Below are 14,160 nucleotides of genomic sequence, written 5' to 3'. Positions count from 1 at the left end.
AAGCAGTGGTATCAACGCAGAGTACTTAACAGATAATAAAACAGTAATCTATGCGGAAAAAAGTATTAAATTATAATTGAATCCCTATTTTATGCAGGAATGGTTTGTGAGAGTTATAATTATAAAATAGGGATTAATTACAATTTTTTAAATACTTTTTTGGCATAGATTACTGTTTATTAACTGTTATTCTGCAAAAAGTATGTTTAAATGCAGATCTTAATTAATGTGCTAATTTTTTTTCATTTTAAAGGGTGTTTTTTGGCGTATTTTCACTGGTAAGGTTAGAAGTGATTCTTCTTGCGACCCTTTTTTGAAAGCACTACATTGTTTATTTTGAACATTTTTGAAAATATATTTTGTATGATCTTCGTCAATTACAACTACATTTTAACACAATATCAATAAAAATATCAATAAAAATACGTGAAATCTTAATTGAAACAATAAAACTGATAACTTTATGTATAAAAGAATTTTGGTCAGTATTATTTATTTTTAGTCGCGTCTAATATGTTATCGGAATTTTGACAAAATTCTTGCTGAAAGTATGTCAAATACTTAAACAATTCGCATAGGATTTAAATTTTTACAATTTTTTTTTACCTCTCAAAAAAATCACAGCTAAAAGTTACTCAAAAACCCATGTTATTTAAATATAAATAAATAGATGGTCGGTGGCACCCTTTAATATTGAGCTACAGAGCTCGTGTTTCATGGGTATCTTTTTTTAGCCATTTGGGATGAATTAGACAACTGGGAGCGAAAGAATTCGATAAAATCCAAAATAAGCGCCACTCTAATATATATATATATATATATATATATATATATTTAACTTATTTATAAAATATATAATATATAAGTTTATATATATACACACAAAACATATGACAAGCGTTCTTGATTTTTTTTTCGATTATTGATGTTATATTGTATAATCTCTCTCTTATCTCTTTCTCTCTGCTACATAAATACTATTATAACGTGTAAGAACTTACGAGTAACGTATGATGGCTCAATGCAAGAATATTCAATCTCGTAGAAAACTTGAGTTCAAATATATCAATATCAATTTTTTTTATAATATATTGGAATATAGAAAAATCATAGAAATATATTTTTTAAGGCGATAAACTTAAAAATTTTTATATTGAAAATATTTTAATCATTTTACAACTACACACACTATATATATTAAATGCAAAATAATTCCGTAAATAAATTAATCAAGTAATAAATCAATTGCAGCTACACACACACACACACACACACACACACACACAAATAGCTGGTATGTTGATTTTTATTATTAATTTTTTAAATTTATTTTCTGAATTATTTTGCATTTATATAGTGTGTGTAGTAAAATAATTAAAATATTTTCAAAAAATGTTTAAATTAATCGGCGAAATATATTTTTTTTATAATTTTTCTATATTGCAATATATTATAAAAAAATTGATATTGATTTGAACTCTAGTTTACTGGGTGATACACTGAACATCCTTGCATTGAGCCATCATACATTACTCGACATAAGTTTTTTCACATTATTAGTATTTATGGAGCAAATTATACAATAACATCAATAATCGAAAAGAAATGAAGAATAATCAACATATTCGTCAATCTATGATTGCTACAAGCTAATGATAATTTATATTCGTTCTCTTATTCTTGTCTCTCTATCGCGCTGACTATACATAAAGTATCGATAAAAAAGTATAAGCAATAAATTGTCAAGTCTAAAGTACCCGTGTCTAACATATATTGTATACTAATTCACTCTCAATTATGCTACTGTTATTATTTATCATTAGACAATTATAAAACATACATATAATTTTTAGTGATATATATATATCTTTATATATATTTATATATAATATACGCACATATGTGCATAAGCGTATATAAAATTTACAAAACGTGGGTGCTTATTAGCCTTGCTACGTTACTGCCTTCTGCTACGGAAGGCCAGAAAGCATTTTCAGGCCGTATTTCGCGTGTAGCATGAGCACGTGATCAGCACGGTAGAGGAACAAGGATAACGAGATTATCGATCCTTGTCTCTCTACCGTGCGTCCGCGTGAGCAATGCAATGGTGTGTGTACGTGTACAGACATACACTACTACATAAAACCTGAGAGTTAGTTTCTCAGCGTTGGCAACACTGAAATCGGAGTTTCGCGTTGTCACCGCGTGAGGTCTCCAACATCAATTCGGAGTTTGCCTGGGTCGCCTGCCGACCCTTAAGAGACATAATGAATTAAATAATTTTGTAAAAAAGAACTCAGTGAAAAAATGTGAATAAAAAAAAATACAAATAAAAAAAAAGAAATACAAATAAAAAAAAAGCGTTTGTTATATCAAACAATTAATATAATGCTTAACATCAAAATCTGCAAAGTAAATTTAGAGAATAAAAAAAATGTGAAACATACACGGTGTCATATAGATATTGTATTAAATCTTCAAATATCTGTACAACATAAATCTAATGCGCAATTGGTGTTAAAAGTTACAGCGATGAATAGCTCTTCCTAATAAAAAAAACTTCTATAATGCGCTTACTCGGCATTAAATAATATAATTTATTAACATATTCGTGTGCATACAAAATACAATTTGATGGATTTATGGCTACGATTTACATATTTTTTGGTTATTTTTGCATTAGAATTATATATTATAAGAACAAGTACATTTTTTACGCGAATCTTTTTCTCTACGTAAAGAATGACGATATCACAGAGATAGGAGTAAAAAAAGACAGAGACAGAAAGATAGAAGGATTTTTTCTAACATTTGAACAACTCCTTCTCCTAACATTTGACAAGTACAAATTTTGCGCTTAACTAATTTTATACATGCCTTTAGGCTGGCATATGTTCATTTGTTTTTGATGCTTTATGGACTGCCGTTATTTTATTTATCGGTAATTTGTTGTTGAGAAAACTATCGACGAACTGTTGTACAGAGTCCACTGTAATCTCAGCACCATCCTCCATCACCACGTATATTCCTCGCGGAATATCTATAGCGGTCAAAAGAGGTACTGCGTCATCCAAACTAATGAATTCACGAAGAATGTCGGACGTTTCACACTGCGTCAACAAAAATTTCATTAAATGTACTTGGTTTATGAATATTTTATATTTACAATTTGAAATATTTTATATATATATATATATATATATTATCACATATATAATTATAAAACTTTATTTTTGCATACTTATGAACATTGAGATAAATTATATTTACATATTAATTTATATCTCTCATGCATACATATACTTACATCTAAAGCTATATAAAACTGTAATGTATCATCCTCAGGTTCATCATAATTTGGATCATAATCAGGCTGATCTCTTCTATACGCTTGTGCAGCTGGCAGTAGTACACTTTCCCCGAATTGAATCTCACAGTCTTCTCCTTCTGTAAAATATAACAAAAGAAAATAAGGTAACACATATACAATCTAGTTTTTTAGACTTTAATATTTTTGAATAGAAAATGTGAATATATATGTACACATACACATTTTTTAAAATTTATATTCTTACCGACAAACAAAATAATGGCTGGAGCATCATGTAACGATGTAGCATATTTTTCTGTTAAAATATTCACCAGTCTACTTGTCCAGGGAAAATTCTGAAAATTTATAAAGTCAATAATTGTGAAAGTTTCAAAGCAATAAGACACTATTTTATAAACGTTCTTTTGACAAATTTTAATACATATAATAGCGTCTTAATTTTTTTAAAAAGAAAAATGTCATTCATAATACATTTTTATTATAATTATTTGAAAATTTTGATTGTAAAATTACCAGTCCTTCCGGATCTTCGATCAATTCGGCTCGCCCGTCTAGAGTGATTATGTTGTCGCGAGAATCCAGAATAACTAGAGTCGGTATTGCTTGAACATCGAAAGCTCTTGCCAATTTTCGACGTCTTTCTTCTTGACTAAAAGGTATCCTTAGCCAAGGCATTGTTTCCGTGTATGCATTATAGGAGTCCTCGCTCCTACAATAAAAACACACAATTGAAATCTTTTACAAAAGGTACACGAAGAAAACAAAAGTACTATAGATAATATACAAAAATCAGCCATTGAATAAGACAAAGAAATATTTTGGAATGAAATGTGACATTTTAAAAATAATGGAGATTTATGAGAGAAAGTGTAATATAGGTATATAATCACAAATAACTACCTACCTGTCCGAACTTACGAAAATTACTTCGAAATTGCCACCTCTCTCTCGAATTCGTTGGTACGTATCTACGAGTTGTGGAGTAAATGCTTTACAAGGTGGACACTAAATGAAAAACATACAAAATATATTTTTAAAATGATTGTATTATGTAATTAATATTCGCAATGTCAGAAATACGTAGATTAAATTAATATATCATTCGAGATATGTTGTGACTTAACTAGAGTACGAAATCGATCTTTTTGAAACACTTTGATTCAATATTATTTCTTCTAATGAATATTTAACTTTAAATGTTTTAATAATTTCTCATCAAATTAATAATCTATTAAAATATGTATTTAAAATTTTAAATAAAAGAAAGAAGATATTATTTATTATCTATTTTTCTTCCTGATACATAGATATCAAAATATAAGATTAAATGAAAAGAAAGCGAAGCGAGTTTTCTACAGCTCTCTTTTTAGATGCCATCCAAGAAATATCTATTATATTCTTTTATCTCTTTTATATTGTTAATATAGTCAATCAATAATTTGATTAAAAATTAATCATTGATCGCAGCTCGTTTTGCACAAATTATTATTTTTCTTAAGATTAATTTGTTTAATAACTGAAATTTCTTTAGCAGTGAAACATCGTGATATGATTGTGCGTGATTCGAATATTTACATTTACATAATTTTGGTATCACTCCTTACCCAATGTGCACTGAAGTAAACCCCTTTGTAACAATAACGGAGTTCCTCATGCAACATAGGTTCATTGCTATCGCGGGCACCACATGGCAGGAGAGGTCCATCTTCAAGGGCAGCTTTTGGATGCGGAGGTCTCCAAGGGAATTCTAAGCCGGTGGGATCAGCGACAGTTCGTTCGACGCCTCCTCTTGTCACTATGGAACCGTTCGACCCTTCCAGCAAGATCAACGTAGGTACGCCAGCTTTTATCCGATACTTTCGAGTCAGTCTGGTCTGAAAAAAACACAAAGATTAATCTGCAAATCGTAATTTGATGATAATAATGAAAAATATTGTAATCGCAAAATTTTTCAACAGATTTATTTAAGCGTACAACAATATAGTTTTCTTTTTTTAAGTAGAATTATGAAAATGATGATTAAATTAAATTAATATGTAGATATAAAATGTTATTGTTTTTTTTTTCTATGAAACAACAATTTTTACATGTGCGATTTGATCGGAAAAGTCGTTTTGAAAAATATTATATTGTTTAAAGATTCAATTACAATATTTTATTTATGCCATCGAATTATATCTTATATATGATATTTTATATTGTTTAACATAATTAATATGAATATTAATTGTGCCGTAGGAAAGCTAATGTGGTCTCGCTCAATAATACCAATGAACAAGATGCACTAAAAGCATATTTCTCCAGAGACTACGTAGCAATAAGCCATGAACAGCCGGAGTTGGAGTTATATTGGAGATATCAACGATGCAAGCAATACACCGATAATATCACTCGAAAAGTAGCAAGGATAATAAGAATAAGAGCTGCATACTTGGAAAGCAATTAGGCAAAAAAATATATCGATACAAGGTATGTAAATTATATTATGTTACTCGTGTTTCACAAATAATATCGCATATCGCATGTATTAATGTATTAATTACATTAATTTCCATATCGCGTATGCAAATTAATCCTGCACATAAAATACAACTAGTGCATATTGATATACATATAATTTCCTTCGACATTTAGCGTTGAATCCAAATTACTGTTTCATATTACGTGTGATTTTCATAGAGAAATAATTAGTATATTTCTTTTAAAAAAAAGAGTATGTATAAAAAAGAAATACAGCGCACGTAATTAAGATAAAATCTATTTGAATAGTCTCTTCATTTTTTGTGAATAATGTACATCATTAACGACAACACACTTCAATAGAGAACTTTTTTCCCGCACTTTTGATTCCAATTTATCTCCTCGAATTTTTTTGCTTTTATTCTCTCTTTTAACTATTATTAAGCTAATGATCTTTGCATCTCATTAATTTTAAAAAAATCTCTTACTAATTTATATATACATACATGTATGTATATGTTATATATTCTACTATATTTTTCGGTGTATCTCTCTCTCTCTCTCTCTCTCTCTCTCTCTCTCTCTCTCTCTCTCTCTCTCTCTCTCTCTCTCTCTCTCTCTCTCTCTCTCTCTCTCTCTCTCGAGAAATAGAAAAATATCAGAATATTATATTTTTGTTCCACCATACTAGAATTTTTATAACTATCTAACATTATTGGATCAATTATGTACACAAAGAGAATTTTCTCTTAGAATTTATCCTGAAAATCATGGTAATCATGAGACAATAAAAAGAATTTTATGAGAATTTCTCTGATTAATATTTATCACAATAAAAATAATATCTATTACAATAAAATATAAAATATGTTTGATTAATTTTACCATGCAATTTTACATTTAGTAAAATTAATCAAACATGTTTTATATTTTATTGTGATAGATATTAATCGGAAAAATTCTCATGAAATTCTTTCAATACCATATTGTCCCACGATTACCATGATTTTCAGGGTAAGTTCTAAGAGAAAATTTTTGTAGACTTTTTGGAATAGAAATCTTGATATTTTAGAATATAATCCCAATTTTATACATCAATGATAAATGCGCTGATGTAGCTTCTTCAGTCGACCGGGTGTCATAATTCGAGCAAGAGAGCAGAATCGCGCCGCGAGAGTCTAAACCTTCCAATTTACCCTCCACCCCCATTCTCCAGTCCCTTTTCTTGAAACTGCATTAAGTCGACCGACCCTTTCCCCCGAACATTCAACCCCCTGCAGTTCGATATCTCGAGGGGGAGGGTCGGCGGGCGATTTCTCGTATCGCGCGGGATGCTCCGTTACGGGTTACGGCCACTCATAAAGGGTGAAAGGAAGAGGGGACAGAGAGAGGACGTGAATAGAACAGGCGTAAGGCGAGAGAGAAGGGTCCGTAGGTGGGTATACAGTGGAACGCGTACGTTATCGCGACGAGGTGCTTTAACACGAAGGGCGGAAGGAGAGAAGGTCGGCCGCGCGCGCCAAGGGTAAAACGCGCAGGGGTTGCCGCCGGCTTCGTCCCTTCGTATATTTCCCGCGCGGCTTTCCCGTTCGCTTCCACCACGTCACGTGGTGCCTACGAACGCGACGTTCGCGCTCACCCCCGCAGCCTCTCGAGCGGTCGATAACGCGTGGTGCGTCCTCCCTTGCTCGCGTTGCTACCGCTCGACGAAGGACGGTGCGCTATCGTTATTTTCCTCGTCCTTGGTCCGTACATTGAGAGTCACAATATTCTTTTTTTTCTCTACGTTATTAAATGAGTAATTTTCAAAGAATACGTCTTGATACTGTATGTCTGGATAATACGAGTCCTATCTTGGTCTTAGGACTCTGAGAATTTAATTCAAAAATTTGCAAAAGTATAATATTTTACTCTCTTTTCCTCTTTTTACTGATTTACTCGATGTGAAAAGCATCCCTTGTACTGATTCCCCAGCTTTATATTTCAAATCGATTGCTCATTTCTTTATCGCGAGAAGACATTTCTTATCTTTATAAGTATCTAAGCACGATGCAATCTAAATGGACGAGTATTTACATCGTCTGATATATGTTGTCTACCATCACGACATTGCACGATGTATCTCTTTCGCTTTTTCGTTCTCGTCTTCTCGCCGACAAAACCCCTCGGCGAGACTACGAGTAGAAGCGAAAGCACGAATAAAAAAAGGTAAACGTGAGGGTGAAAGAGAGAAAGAAAAGGATAAAACAGAGATTACTTTTGACTGCTTTGCACGCGTTCAATCGTCTCCGGAATGTATATACAGATCGCATGTCTAACCCGACGCCTCTCTGCCTAAACTGCAGTCGTCGCGACGACGACCGCGTGTTCTCCCTTCGTGTTTTCCCTGTTGTCTACGAGTATTGCTCACGCTCGCAGATAAACGAATAGTCGCGTGTAAACAGCTCGTTATGGCAGGATTTACCAATTTTTTCCTCGTAAGTTACAGAGTGAACGAGAGAACGAAAGAGACCCCTCTCCTTCCCGTTCTTGCGAGAAAATAATAAATTCAAGATATTTAAAAAAAATATTTTTTTTATTATCGAGCCATTCAATAGCAATCGACTAACGATTGATAGAAATCATTATCGAACATTATCATTAATTTCGCGCGATGTTTATAGTTTATTCACAATATTAAATACTCATTCAAGATGACTAACTCTCTAAATTGCAATTTCTTCAGCTTACACATGTATATCTAACAATAAGTTTATGCTACGATTTCCTGAGGAATTTTTTATTTCGATATATTTCGACAAACGCAATCTTTGCCTTCGATTCAGCATTTAATCGGAGCGAGGCAGATTAATCGGAATAATAAGTACGTATCTCTAAATTGTGGACGAATAAAAGATTTTTTCAATTCATTTATTTACTCGTTACGTTAATCCTCGTGCACAAAAGGTATTCGATTATAACGAACCTTATGTAACGATTGTCGGGAAAGGTTGATACACGACGATAACGTGGTTGAAAAGGTTCCTGTCGCGAGATTCGTTTTTCTCTTACAAACATAGGGACGGCTTTTCATGCGAGCAATTTATACATTCACCACTTTTCCTTTGACCATGGTCTAATAGGCCGTGCACAATTTATAGCATGCAACGAGATAAAAAAAAATGAAAAGAAACGTATAAAACAAAACCGCGACATGAAACAGCGATAAGATTTCTTCTTTTGGATTTCTATGAATACGAGTCCATATATTCTGATTCGCAGAATAATGTTTATATAACAAATGAAAGCAGTGTTTTATAATTATAACAAATTTTATAATTATAACAAATTAATATTGAGTTCGCGATTTATTTACAATTATTAATTTATTATACGATTCTCGATTCCGTATCGTATATTTTTTATTAATATGGTATAACCGAGTAAATGTAGATTTAAATAATTGGTTTTGACGACGTATTATTTAAAACAAAAAGTTTCTCTAATCAATATTTAAAACAGTCACAATTACTCATGCAAAGAGAAGAAAGCGAATAAGAGAAAAAAATAGAAAGAGAAGAATTTAAAAGTTCGCGAATTTCGTTTCGACTTTCAGACAATCCAAAGATACAGCTGTGATTCACGCTTCATTTTTCATGAACAAACGTATGTGTACAAACTTAAGCGAAGGAAAAGAAACATACATTGGCACAAGTTCTTTCATTCTTTCATATCTCCGTTTCTTCCTCTTCTGATTCCTTTCACTATCACATGGACACTATTTGAAGAAGATATGGGTCGTCTGTATGTTTAGAATAAAAGGCTCCCAGTCGACTCGATTCTTTTTCTCTTTTCACGGCGCGGCTTTCTCGTTAGCGTTGCTGGCAAAAGAAAAAAAAAACGCGATTTTTTTTTTACGAAGCGATTTAAAACGTCCAAGCTATGAGCAACCTCGCTGATTAAAGTGTTGAAGCGGCGGGCCTCCTAGAAAGATGTCTTATCCAAGACAAGAATGTGCCAGCCGCGCGCGAGATAAAGGGGATGGAGGGCCATCAAAAATGCACGGGCACGAAAAAGTCGGGTCGACAAGCATACGCGCCTTTTTATTATTTCATCGATCGAAATATTTTTTTATCCAACAAACGTATAATTCTGATATTTAAGGCTTCTTTTCTTAAGTCATTGTAATTATCTCTGTTTCTCTTATTGTTAATAAATCACAAAGCATTCGTGATTGCAATGAGACGTCCTCAAAAGCGATTTAAACACGGAATTAATGAGCGAGAACCAATCGCAATACTACTTGATGTTGATTACAATTAAAATGCTTATCATTACGGTCTCTCCGCAATTGAGACCAATTAAATGTATATACTGTACCCTGTGTACATCCCTATTATAAACATCAATGAATTTAAAGTACCTAGCTGAATAAAATATAAAGTGGTCCAGCGTTTCACAAATAACATTTGAAACATTTCAAGTATCCTTTATATATTATTCATATACATATATGTGTACTGCAAATAAATATAAAACGAAAAATAATATTTATATAAAAGCTAAATATGTGAAATAAATCTATAATTTTATCTTGAAGAATATTTAATTCGGAAAATTTCTATTAAGTACGTACGTTTCGATCACTTTGCTATTCCTACTGAGAAAAATAAAAAAAAACATGTATATATTTTATCAAATTCCATAAAATATTATTCATCATAATTTTTTTATATGCATTTCTCATATATGTATAATACTGTATGTCTCATGTCTCATTACACACTAATCCTTCAATATGTTCTAATTTTACGAGTATCTCTCAGGCTAAAGAAAGTTTAAGATACATTAGCGTATAACACAAATCAAATGATCAAATAATAAGAAACTTTAATATACTTAAAATACTCCTTCGTGTAATCATTCACGCGCTAGACCATTCTTACAAACTGCACTTTCGCAATTTTCTTTATCGCATAGTATCCCCTTGTACTTTTGCATCGTATTATCAACAACGACGATAACGTGTACTAGGAAATCATAATGGTAATGAGATCGCGGCTGGATAATACATCTCCAGAGTACGAAGTGCATGCGACCTACGTTCTTTCTCTCTTTCTCTCGTCAGGCACGTTCACGCAAATAAAATTCGAACCTTAAATAGCGCGACTGCATGAACGAAGGGGTTAAAAGGCCTGTGCTTGAAATGAAAAACGTACATCGTTTCGTAGCAAAGTAATATTCTATCGTTGGAATAATATTCTGCTTATTACGTGCGTGCGACTTACAAAATCGCTGCTCAAGATGATGTTTATAATACAGATGCAAATGCATGTTCTGGGAAATTTTTTATTCTCATCAGATAAGCACAGTTCATAATTAAGACCTATTTAAGCTTGTATTTTTATCTCACGTAGCGTCTGAGAGTCACCGGAAGTATCCTATTCACCGCAAATACTATAAAGTAGGAAAGATTTTTATTTTTTAAGTCAATCTTGAAAAAAGATTTTTTAAAACTAAATATTGAAAATATAAAGGAATAAGAAATTATTCGTTTTGATATATTTTAACAAAACTTGCAAGTTTCATGAAATTTTCACTCCGCAAAAATAAAATAATATGTTTTAATTCATCAAAATTTGAAAAAGCAACCGATATAATTTTGGCATATAGTGATGACATTATATTAAAAATTATTTCACGACAATTCTAAGAATATATTCATTTTATGTAAAAAAAAAACAACTTTATTATTTATTGTCTTCCAGTTTTGATATTTTAAATAGATTCAGAAACTATTAATAATTTATGTGTTCGTATCACCAAATTATACAAAATATTTTCGTATAACTTTCACAATACCGACAAATGTACAAATCCATAAGCATAAAACCATGTTAAAAAAAATGCACGAAAGCATTTTCGATTCATTCACCACTGCGAATGTTAAAGCCAATTTTTATTTAAATCTCAATCAAAATGCACTCTCATCCAAAGAGGATTCTGAATTATCTAGCAAATAATATACGTATACGTATATGAAATACGTTTGTAGTATGAAACAAAATATCATATACTGCGCTCAGTCCAAATTATAAAATTAACTCGATATACTAATTTCTTTTAGCATACGATATGAATTCATTTGTATGCATAAAGTTATGCATACACGATCGCAAAGTTTGTAATTTAAAATTTAGACTATGTTTTTTCTCTCAAATATTTTTTGATAAGTTTGAAATTAATGATTCTTTCATCTTTTCTTACAAAATTTTGATTACTATTTTAAATAGCAATAATATCAAATTTAAATTCTGTTAAATTGTGATATCCATTTAATAAACAATAAAATTTTATTCAATCTAATACCTAATGCATAAAAATTGTATATTTTCAATCGCTTATATGTATAACAACTCCAAATTGTGAGCTGATTTCTTGTTTAAGCTTTACAGATATAATACTTATATCTACACTATATACATATTGTATTTTTACTGATATACTATATATTCGATATCGTAGATTTGAAATAGATAAGTAAAAATTAAATGATATTTTTTATTTTGATTTGAAAGATAACTCGAAGCATTATACAAATTTTTTTAGTCATGTTTCGTTACAAACTTTGCGATGAATAATAAAAGGATCTCAACCATCTCCTTATCGTTCCTATTTCTTCTCTCATTGTCAATAAGAGAACAAACTTTTAATATTACACAATCAATAGTACTCAGTACACAGTTTCATCGCGATAAATGATAGACACGAAAAATTATATATTTAAAGCTCAACAATCTTTTCCTATATAAAACTTTTCGATTTCTCTTTTTAGTTGGAATTATTACTCAGAATTTTTCAACGATAAGTCTTTCGAGTCTAAAAAGTATATCCAATTATTTCGAATAAAATAGCAAAGTAAGGCAATTAGTGAAAAGCGAATAAATAAAAATTTATTACTATTTTTGTTGAAATAAAAAAAATTAAACACTTTGATTATTACTTCTGTTTGAACAATTCGTATAGACTATTCGAACATTTCTATTTTAAATAATTCGACTATACAATTTACTTGTATCTGTGCCTAACAATGTTACTAATTAAATCATCAGTATCGCTCTCGCTCTTATTACTTAAAAAAAAATATATATATATTTTTTTTTTTTGTTTTAATATAATATATAAATCATTGTGAATCTCGTCTTTTTAAAATATTTTGAAGCTCCAAACTGAATATTGTATATTCAATAGTATTTGTTATTTCAATTTATAGTGTATATTGTTAATTTTTAACAATACCTTTTCCTCTATAAAAGTTACATGCGCAAGATAAAAAAAAATCAGTGTTAAAAATGACGTAGTCAATAATAATTTGGAAAAGCTTTTTTATAACAGTACAGATGCACATAGACAATACCACGTGGGCGACGATATTTTTCAAAAAGCTTCCGGAAATAGAACACCGGAAAAAAAGGCAGACAAGAAAAAAGGAAACAAAGGATGAGAGAAGAAAGAGACGAGAGATATGCGCAAAAGAGAGAAGAAAAATACAACGTTGCGTTTGAAAAAAAAAAAAAAAAAACGAGAATAAGCGCGATAAAAAAAAATGATGTTTACCTTCCTCTCGTAATCTCGATTCGGCACGACGAGCCAAGGTAGATCGGCTACGTGGGCGCGGAAGCTCTCCTCGAAGTCGAGCACGTCGGTAACGTTGCTCCAGAGCACCACGTGCACCACCTCGAACCTCTTCCTCCTGTCACCCTCGCCGCCGCCGTTGTTGCTGTCAGCGTTGACGTTCGCGTAAAGCTCGACCAGCTGACGCGTGAAGTCGTCGCAGGTCGCACCGGGATTCATGAAGCTGAAGTACATGCCGATGATCTCGCAGGCCGGCCGACCGTCCTCGTGGACGAGCGAGTCGATCGACTTCCGTCCCACGTCGTTCATCACCTGGTTGCAACGCACGAGCTGCTTGCCGAACAGCCGGTACTGCCAGTGCAACGGCTTGCCGGTCGACGTGGACATCCTCTTCGCGACATTCGCCTCGGCGGATACCTGGTCGGCGACGCACGAGGCCATATCGCGACTATCAATGTTAGACTAAACACCCGCTGTGCTTTTGCGCTCGCCGGCGAGTCTCCCCCCGGAGAAGGGATGTGACGTCGCTCCGAGACGACTCTAACCTACCGTGGCACTATTTTTACCCCAACTTCACGTCACCTCGAGACGCGAGGCGGATGCGAACTGAATCGAGACGCGATTCGTATTTCGCTGACTCGTGCGACTTCGGACACATGATCGAAGCCGAGCGCGCCCGAATCGCTCGACCAATCATCTTCCAGGACTTTACGCGCCAATAGATACTTCGATAGTATCGAAGTATCGATAGTATC

At 32.4% G+C, this 14,160-nt stretch overlaps 1 protein-coding gene across 1 annotated transcript; it reads right to left on the bottom strand.

Moving 5' to 3' along the window:
• Window positions 1-2,577: 2,577 nt before the first annotated feature.
• Window positions 2,578-14,019, bottom strand: LOC145936841 (nucleoredoxin). The gene is made up of 7 exons (XM_083039461.1): window positions 13,388-14,019; window positions 4,936-5,205; window positions 4,236-4,336; window positions 3,845-4,040; window positions 3,576-3,666; window positions 3,308-3,447; window positions 2,578-3,110 (listed from the first exon to the last, which is right to left on the bottom strand). Exons 1-7 carry the CDS (start codon window positions 13,844-13,846, stop codon window positions 2,880-2,882), a joined length of 1,488 nt encoding a protein of 495 aa, XP_082895587.1. The 5' UTR covers window positions 13,847-14,019; the 3' UTR covers window positions 2,578-2,879.
• Window positions 14,020-14,160: the final 141 nt, after the last annotated feature.

Source organism: Prenolepis imparis, unplaced genomic scaffold, assembly GCF_030444845.1.
Source record: "Prenolepis imparis isolate NDT839.2.m4 unplaced genomic scaffold, iyPreImpa1.0 SCAF_5, whole genome shotgun sequence".
Lineage (NCBI taxonomy): Eukaryota > Metazoa > Arthropoda > Insecta > Hymenoptera > Formicidae > Prenolepis > Prenolepis imparis.
The sequence above is the reverse complement of the archived record's forward strand: the minus strand, read 5'-3'. Positions and strand labels throughout refer to the sequence as shown.